The sequence below is a fragment of the Rhodamnia argentea genome, chromosome 11, assembly GCF_020921035.1.
Source record: "Rhodamnia argentea isolate NSW1041297 chromosome 11, ASM2092103v1, whole genome shotgun sequence".
NCBI lineage: Eukaryota > Viridiplantae > Streptophyta > Magnoliopsida > Myrtales > Myrtaceae > Rhodamnia > Rhodamnia argentea.
This window is the reverse complement of record NC_063160.1, coordinates 23,072,675-23,082,052: the sequence shown is the minus strand read 5'-3', so window position 1 is coordinate 23,082,052 and position 9,378 is coordinate 23,072,675. Positions and strand designations below refer to the sequence as shown.

The 9,378-nt window shown below is 40.0% G+C and overlaps 1 protein-coding gene across 1 annotated transcript; it reads right to left on the bottom strand.

The window, feature by feature from the left end:
* Positions 1-2,989: 2,989 nt before the first annotated feature.
* Positions 2,990-5,423, bottom strand: LOC115751151 (probable WRKY transcription factor 75). Its single transcript, XM_030688897.2, has 2 exons — positions 4,956-5,423; positions 2,990-3,517 (listed from the first exon to the last, which is right to left on the bottom strand). Exons 1-2 carry the CDS (start codon positions 5,342-5,344, stop codon positions 3,340-3,342), a joined length of 567 nt encoding a protein of 188 aa, XP_030544757.1. The 5' UTR covers positions 5,345-5,423; the 3' UTR covers positions 2,990-3,339.
* Positions 5,424-9,378: the final 3,955 nt, after the last annotated feature.

Sequence of the window (9,378 nt, the reverse complement as noted above, 5' to 3'; positions counted from 1 at the left end):
TTGTCAAAAAAGTATGTAACTTTATAAGAATGGCGGCAAGTTACCAGCAATCATGTTACTAGCTATTTATCTTTCTATCAACAGCTTCTTCTTCTTCTTCTTTTTTGTTATGGCTATCAATTCTTTGAGGGGTGAATACGTGTGCGGCCCTGCTGGTAATGAATTGGAGGGTGAGAATACTAGTATCATATATAGAAGTGTCAAATGGATAGCTCGGATCGGGTCGAATATGATCCGACTCATATTAACCCATTTAACCCGTTTTTTTTACTCATTTGTATACCATACAAATTTAACGTCTCATACCCAATAAATATCCGACTCGATCCGTATTACTTAAATACTTTTATATTTAAATAAATCATGAAATATTTATTTATTATAATTAATTAAGAAAAATGATTTTGTAAAAACACGCAATTGAATTTTTTTAAAATTTTTCTAAGAAAGTTTAAACTTCTGTTTGTGTTTTTGTAAACATAATTTATTACTATTACCCACCACCGCCCGCTCGTCATGCCCACCACCTCCTCCCGCTACCAACCGCCGCCTGCGCGCCACCGCCGCTGCCGGGACCTCCAATTTGCCGATAAGACATCAAGCAATCTGCCGATAAGACGGCGGTGTTTCCCCTCCAGCGGCCGAGTGGCTCCCTGAGTCAATCACGAAGAAGTTGGTGATGGAGGATTATGACCTCGGATTGTCGCCTCCGGAGGTACAGGGTCTACATAACTAATGTAACTCTTCCGCTGAATTTTGCTAGTCTGCTGTTCTTTGTCATGGGTGACTGGCTTCGCGGATGGTTTAATCTATCCAGTATCTACCAAAATGGAAACGATTGCGTTGTGCAGCTGTATCAATTTATGAGTCTTTTTTATTTTTATTTTTATTTTTATCTTTCGAAGTTAGTTATTTGAAGATTTTTCAGATTCAATTTCCATTGTAAGCTGTGAATTTATAATAATCCTTTACTACCGGTACGTGTTTTGCTGCCCTTCCTGTGGGTTCGAGTTCAAGTGATTATTTTCTCCCTCAATACACACACATAAACGGGGCGGCGAGCAGCGGTGGCTGGCGGGCCGATGGCGATGGCGGGCAGCGTTCCAAAACATTTTTTACATTTTTTAGTTTTGTTTTTCTCTTTCTTTTACTCATAACAAAATATAGAATATAAAAGATAAACTAATATAATTGAGGCCTATTTACAAGTAATACTTGAGAAGTTAACAATCATGAGTCGAAAATGGATTGCGTCAAGACCCATATTTTAATAAGCTTTATAAGCCTAAACCCATATACTGAACTCATATGTGATCCAAATGAATAAAAGTAGGTCAAATACTCATACTGACACCTCTAATCATATGTGTGGGTTCGACTCCCGAGCTCTGCAAGGAGGTAGACCAAAAATCAGACAGAGAAGAGTTAGAGATTGGACGGACCAATTTTTTGAGGGTATGACTTAAAACAAATCTTTGAAAGACAATTTAGTATATGTACGTTTCTTTGTTAGCGGGCCGCATTTGGCGACCACAGGCAGGGGTTCATCTCAAAGGCTTCACAATTGTGAAGTGCGTTTTTTCCCCATAAAGAAGGAATTCATACAACTAGACTAGCTAGATTTTTGGTTGTTCTGTTTCTCGGGTATGTAAATAATGATTTTTATTTTTATTTTTGCTCATTGAGAATGAAACCGAGCACAAATTAATCAGATCTTGATCAAGAAAACTTTTTTTCTGCGCAACTGTAGATATATATTCAAGAAAACACATCATATATTAAGATAGCGTCGGGACACCGACACACTAAGTTTATGCGAAAAAAAACGCACGCCAAATTTAGAGAAAACATGGAATTAATTTAGTCGAAGCATGAAAAATCAAGATCCAAGTCGAGTTGGAGTGGCTCGACTCCTACCCTTTCCAAACTCAATTGACAAAAAAAGTAGAAACACATGATGTGGATTCCGGTTTCCAGCCCGGTCAATCCCACGGGCAATCGGTCCAGCTGACCACTAGCACGGTGAACTTGGACGGGGTTTTATCTTTGCAATTGGGTTTGAACGGTGAACGAGGAATCAATCAACAAAAGAGACACGTGGGCGTCTGAGCGGAGAAAGGGATTAAGCTGTTCCATGGATATTAGCCCCAAACGAATCAATCACTTATTAGGACATTGAGTCCTGTAGAATAAAAGCATCGTCTCATCAGTTTCTCTCGGAAATTAAGGAAACGTTATCAAAAAAGTCATAAACATATTATAATTAAGTCAATTGAGTCCTAAAATTTTCGTATTTGTTCCAATTCAATTCATTTGACCAATTTTGATCGGAAATTGCTAGCGTGACGCGACCGATACTGATGTGAATAATTTTTAATAATATTTGAACATACAAATTTTTAAATTTTTTACTTTTTTATTTTTAATAATTTGTTTCCTATCTTTTTTCTGTCTTTTTTTGTTAGAGAAAAAAGGTAGGAAACAAGTTGTTAAAAAATAAAAAAATAATAAGGAAATAATTGAAAAAAATATTAAGATATTATTTTAAAAATTTCACGTCAATGCCGGGCGACAAGCCAAAATTGGTCAAGTGGATTGCATTGGCACAAACACAAAAGATTTTGGATTGAATTGGGGAAAAAAAAAGTTTAGAACTGAATTTGCACAATTGCAATAGGTTTAGGACTTTTTTGATAATTTTTCCCAAATATTAACCATCTGATAAAATTCAAAAAGTTCATTAAGAAATGTAAGAATTGTCCACTTTAGTGTCGGCAGTATCGCGTGGGACGGTTGGTGTCCACGCCGATGATTTTCAGCCAAAATTAACTGATGCCACATGGGGATCATACCTACTAAAATAGGAAAGAGTTGTTTCTTATCCACACCTTCAACTAAATGGACATTGTCCCAAGAAATGTAGGCTTGATTGAAGAAAATAGAACTTCACTGTCTAGCATAGTACACAAGCTCCAAGAACACAACTCCAATGTGCCCTCAATTAAGTTCTCCTTACAAAGCCAATCACAAGCCCATGGTGAAGGGAAGAAATAAATATTTTCTGAGTAATCTACCCTAGAAATCCCTTCTGTATGGTATGTAAATTACAAGAAAAGGAGGCAGTTTATAATGATGAGCAACAATTCATCATTCATGCTCACAAATCCAGATCGGTGAATGCAAAACCCCAACACATGAACGTGAGATTTCTACGGCCCCTCGAACCATTCATCGATCTACGAAGACTTTATTTCATGGAAGGTCGTTATCTTTTTACAATGTGCACGCCGGAAAGACATGTCAAGTTGGCTTAAGATTGAGCAGGTTCTTGAAAGAAAGTTAAAAGTGAGGGTAGATCTGCATCTGGCTCAAGATGTTTTCGAAGTTCTCTGTCGATTTTTGGATCGGATGGGTGTGAGTACCTTCGTAGGTGGTCACCACCACGCCGTCGTCCTTGGTTAGCCTCTGGACTTGCTTCTTCACGTTGCATCCCGGGTGCGTGCAGCGATAATAGCTTCTGCCAAAAAAAAAGAATTAGAACATAATATCAAACGCTTGGATTTTGCTGGTTTTGCTTGATGTAGTAGACATGCATGTACTGGGTAGTTCTTTTAGCCCAATGTTACGTAAATATAATTTGAATGTCCATGCAAGTGGAGGTGTTTTTAGATGTTTTACTTGCATAGAAGAGAGGTTTCATAAGCAAGGAAGGGTTAGAATTATCTTTGGCATGAAGGAGAGGATTTTCACTATAAATGTTGGGATGTGGTTCGCACCTCCCATCGACAGGAAGGTACAGGGGATGATATTATAACTTGAGCACATATTTTATTGGTAGTTTGAACTTGGGGCATGAATATTATAATTGAGAATTGTCACAAAGAGGCTTTGGGTGCTAACTATAGTCGAACCTTTGCTGGATGTAGCTCTAGTTTAATGATGAACTGAGATAAATCTCATGTCTCGATTTATCTTTCTCGCATTTACTATTTATTTTGTTGTGTTTGTGCTTCTAATTCTAACAAGAAGCACATACCGATAATGAGCAATGACGATAGAATGATCAACCGAATGATGATTGCACGCAAGTACAATCAATTTGAACATACAGTAAAAACATCAAGGGATGACACGATTGGAATGCACTCTTAAGAACTTGGTTCATAGCTTCAAATTTGGTAATGTAACTTGTAGGAACGATCCATCATTCGTTAATGGTCACTACCAAATGTACGTGCATTCTTTTGCAATAATATCACCAAAAAAAAAAAAAAAACTTAGATATAATCACCTTGAGAACATCATGGCTTATTTGTATGCAGTTTGTGTTGTGTCTGTGTGTACTAGTTGGTGTGGCTATTGTATAACTTCGGCATACGATAAACTTCCCAATTGTCGTAAAAAGAAAAGCAAGGAGACAAGGAATCAATTCACAAGCGATCTCTCTTTCTGTCTCTCGGGATAATTTCACTCGATGATCATGCAACTACGTGCATCTTCTTAATTACTGAACATATCATAATTTTCTCCAGGATTATGCCTTAATTCGATAACCTAAGAAGGCTAAGATGTTCCCCTCCGGAGACCTTTTAGGGATATGGTTATTCATTAAAAACATCCAACTACGAACATACAATGGGTTCTGTTGAGGAATTTCTGATTTCTACTCACTTTGCATGCATTAATTTGTTTCCCGTAACACTCAAAACCCTAGAAAAGCCAGGTGTCGACATTAGGGCTCGAGCTATTTTCCCTTCCTCTTTTTTTTTTTTTTTTTGCTTGAATTATCTTCCTTTCCTTTTTCATCTTTCAGCAACCAAAATCGTTTCGCTTCTCTAATGTCTAAGGAAGTATAATTTAAGAAGAAAGGAAAAGATAAATCGTGGGAAGAAGAGATCTGAAACATTTGTGAGAGGGACGGACTGTGTAAACATAGAAGATAGAATGTAACAGACCTGGGAAATCTGTTGTTCTTCACTGCCTTTTGCCCATACTTCCTCCATCGATAACCATCGTCGAGTATATCCACTTGACTCCGGGTCTGGAAAGCGATTCTCGGCCGTCGGATCTTCTTCTCGCCCTTCCTCTTCCCCGTTTTCTCAGCGCTCTCGCACGCCGAGCTCCCAGGAGCAACATCATGCTCAGCGTTTGATCTCGGAACCATCCCGGCTTCGGCGCCTTTCAATCCCAAGAACCCATGTAAGGACGAGCCCATCAGATCGCCGCCGAAGCCGGCGTTATGGACACGATCACCACCACCCGCTTCAAACACAAACGGGAAGGCCATCGACGGCGGCGTCATGGCACCTGTCGAGCGTGGAAACAGCAGTTGATGTCTTTCCATCAAGCGTGAACAGTTGGTCGTAGGAGGGGACGAAAGAAGCGGAGAAGAAGAATCTGGTCTTGAAAATGTTCTTGGCGTGTTGATATTAGAAGGAAAGGCAGCTCGTGAGCCCCAAAAAAGAGCATGAAAATAAGATAAAATGAATAAAATAAAGGAGCTACCAACCCTAATTCTGCCTCTACTGCGAAGGTAAGGGGAAGCAGGAAAAAGTTTGAAAGGTATAAGACGCAACATAACTGGTGGGTAGCGTCAATGGCACGAGGATTTTCCAAGATTTGGAAAAAAACTAGGGCTTCATTAGCGGATTTGATGAGGGATTAAAAAAAAAAAAAAAGGTTACAGCGAGTTTGAAAAATGGTGGCGGCTTTCATCATTAGGAGGACGAAAATTAGTTTGGCAGATTATGATCTTCTTATCTGTGAGGTTTGGCCAAAGAGGAAAAGACAGTACTAACCCCCGAACTCGCTCGTGATTGGTGACCGACACGTACCGAAAGATAATGTTGATCGCTCGACGGTATTCGAGTACAGGTGTCCCATTCCAATCGAGAATTGATGCGTAAGATTATTCCCTTCGAATTCGATTGGGTAGAAGTCTTGACTCTACATGAGAAAAAAAGGGAACCTTATTACATTACAAAGCACCGCACGTCACCTGTCGAATCTGATGTTTTATATGTTCAAACGGTCAATTCATCGCATCAGACAAAGATCGCGCCTATACGAATTGCTTCCTTATACACATGGAAGAGTATCTCGCGAGACGTGAGGCTGGAGATATCCGAGTCTAAATTTTTGCAGAATTTTTGGAGCTGGACCTTGCTGGTGCATGCATGTTTGGGAGGAAGGTACGTGCCAATGAGCTTCCTCGGCCACCTTGGACTGCAACTTTTATCCTTTGGTACGTGCCAATGAGCTTCAAGAAATCACCTCCCGAATGAAACTAATTACGCTCGTGGTTCATGTATCTGCCGCCGATTCGCCCTACTTTCCGTCTTTCTCTGTAGAGGGCAACTGCTGCAACGTGAGCGCACACGCAAATATTCTCTCGTTTTCTCCCCAAAAAATCTTTCTCCCGAAGCTCATGCCAAGACGAGTTTTAAGAAGATAGCTAGACATTCGGGCACGGTATAACGTGACTCGAACTTGTGAGCTCATGGGTCACGTCGTGACTCGTTTTCCTCGGGCTATCGTGGCTAGCGGTAACGGAAAATACATAATCGTTCCGTTACGAGCTCGACTCTTTTTTTTTTTTTCTCTTGCCTTTGGCTAAATAGTTTAGCCTGATTAACTCCCCCGTAGAATTGTTCATCATCTATCACTTGTGATTTAGGTTTTGCGTCATATCACGTATTGTCATAAATTTAATCACTTTAAGTGAACAAATGTTCAACACCCTTATCATAAATTTGATCATTCGCTGCCACCGACGGCGCGGACGGCCAGAACCTCCATTGCTAATTTGGCCACTGTAATCTCCCCGTGACAGGAAAGTAGATCGGTTCCTTGCGTAATTCTTGTTATCTGTCCACGCAACTAGGTTATATAAGTTAATTATGCATGTTGATCACAAAGGAACCGAATTTCGGATTCTTGATCTCCGGCATATCCCTCGCATTGCTGTGGAACTTAGATCTATCGCACGCTTCATGAATCGCAATTCAAGGAATTGATTAAGAAGGAGACAAATATGCATTCAGAACACGAGGCAAGTCCAGATTTATGAGCGTACAATTTACATTGAACAAGTCAAGAGCGTCAAGCATGTGGGTTTGAACTTGTAAAGGCAGGCTGCTGCTCTGTTTTCTATTTCTTCCCTTTATGGTCTTCGATTAGGTGAACCCCATGCGGCAGCCTACTTGTTTGGTATTCTTTTCGAATCACCGGGTTCAAACCTCTTTTGATTCGGGGAATATTCAATTTTGAAAACTCGATTTTCAGTTGCAGAAATGTCGTTGATACCACTTCTTACTGTTCTAGGGACCCATAACTCCAACAGTTAATGTCAAATGATAGAGTTATTCCCTACCTAGAACTATCAAAATGAGTTATAAACCCATTTCTTTACCCATGTTCGATGGATTGAGTTGTTATATGAGCTAGTTATATTCGGTAAATGGGTCACAACCGAGTTTATAATAGTAAAGTCCGAAATAATATGAATGTTAAATGGGTTCACAATTTGCTTAAACCCAAACCATCTTTGTGACTAACTCTTCACTCTCTCTCACCCTCACTAGATCTCACGTCTGCTACTCCCCTCTCTCATATTGGGTATAAGTTTTCCTAAAATGAATTGGATATGTATTGGATTGGGTATGGTTACTAAATTTGTATTGCATGAAAACTTGTCAAAGTGGGTAAAATAGGTCAATTTGTATAGGAGGATGTTCAACCAAACCCAATATGGACCCGATCCACCTGTTAGACGGGTTTAACCCTACTTAAGTAGAGCCGTGGAAACGAAGTATGAAAGGAGGCCTTTGAAAGAGCTCATCAGCATCGATGATCCACGCTGTCGTACTTTCGATTCCACTCATCTAATTTGCATAATTCCGGGATCATCCAATCATTCGTTCATTCAATGCTATTCATTCAGTTGAGCATTACAATTTGTTAAACATTGGCACAAACTAGGTTCACGTCAACCGATGGATGAGATGTTTTGTCCCTCGTTGTTGCCACCCAAAAATAACCTAGTCCTTTTAATCGACATGATAATATTATAGAGCTCGGTGTTAGTCGGTTTAATTATTGACAAGAGGTCCCGGGAAGAAAGTCTATCGACAAACACAAGTGTTAACAATCGACATGGCACCGTTATACGGTTAGAAGTCGAACTATCGATAAGATATTAAGGGCCAAAGAGCTTGCCGGTGATTATCAATACCGATGACTAAATGCCGTTATCATTGGTTGCCAATTGACACATAGTGAATTTAACTAAGTGCTAAAGGTAGAAAACCGAGAGCAATGAGGGTATCGATTGAAGAGTTATCAAAACAATTCGTAGGGAAGATGGACGTGCGATCACAAAGAGCAATCGTGAACACAACTACGTACTTTTCAACCTATCGATTTATCAATTTTTAGTGCTCGTACTTACATCTTTTATGGATTCGGTTAGTGTGGATCCTTATCGCTTTTTCACATTCATGTCTAAATCGTTAGAAATCGAAGATTGACATTCGGTGAAAGATATTTCGTCGGTTGAGACAATTCTCGGGAAAGCACTCGAAAAACGATAACGGGGATGTAATGTGTGTGTTCTTCGCACTCCGGCCATATGTCAAGAGCATAAAGGAGTACTCGCAGTATTACTTACTGCTGGGGAAAGAGCCTTGAGAAGCTTGGCTCGTGTGTAAAAATTCATGCCCGCGCCCTGGACAATTACAGCTGCACACGAAACTTCTAGGAGTCCACAACCAACCTTTGTGGCCCAATCGAAGTCCGAGATCAAATTCAACTCCACGTGAGCCGTTGAAGACCGCTCATTTCCACGTGGACCCGATGGTGGTCGGGTCGCTTTCCTTTCTAGAGATATTTAGGAAGAAAATATGGGGCACAACCGTATTTAAGATATTTTTCATCCGGAGCACGACACGTGTCCCGGCGGCCCACCTTGCATAAATTTTTGTGATTTTCTCTCTATTTTCAGGCGTCGCGTGCGCAAATAATGAGTTGTTGTCCTGCCTTTATTAGGTATTGAATTCGAGAATAATCACGTAATCATTAGACGAACAACAAAAATCAGATACATAAATCTTTTTCTATGCAAATTCGACCGCCACGTTGTGCATTTTGGGGGCACGAATGGGAAATTCCCTGCTTGGTTCATCAATTAAATTGTAAGTTTTCTCATTTCATCTCCATTTGAATTTGGATGATCCTTCCGAAGAGTGCATTGACCAACTCTTTGAAATAGTTCTATAACCTAAAAAGCAGTGGAATTACAGTCACGGCCGAAAAAATGCCATTTGATGTTTTTAGCGTTCTCCTTCCAACAAAATGAGGGAGAGCAAAAAAATCACAAAC

Excerpts from the sequence above, each read along its gene's own strand:
- LOC115751151 (XM_030688897.2), bottom strand. The coding sequence starts at position 5,344 with ATGGAAAGACATCAACTGCTGTTTCCACGCTCGACAGGTGCCATGACG. Across the intron at positions 3,518-4,955 it reads AAGAACAACAGATTTCCCAG|AAGCTATTATCGCTGCACGC; the intron begins GTCTGTTACATT and ends TTTTTTTGGCAG.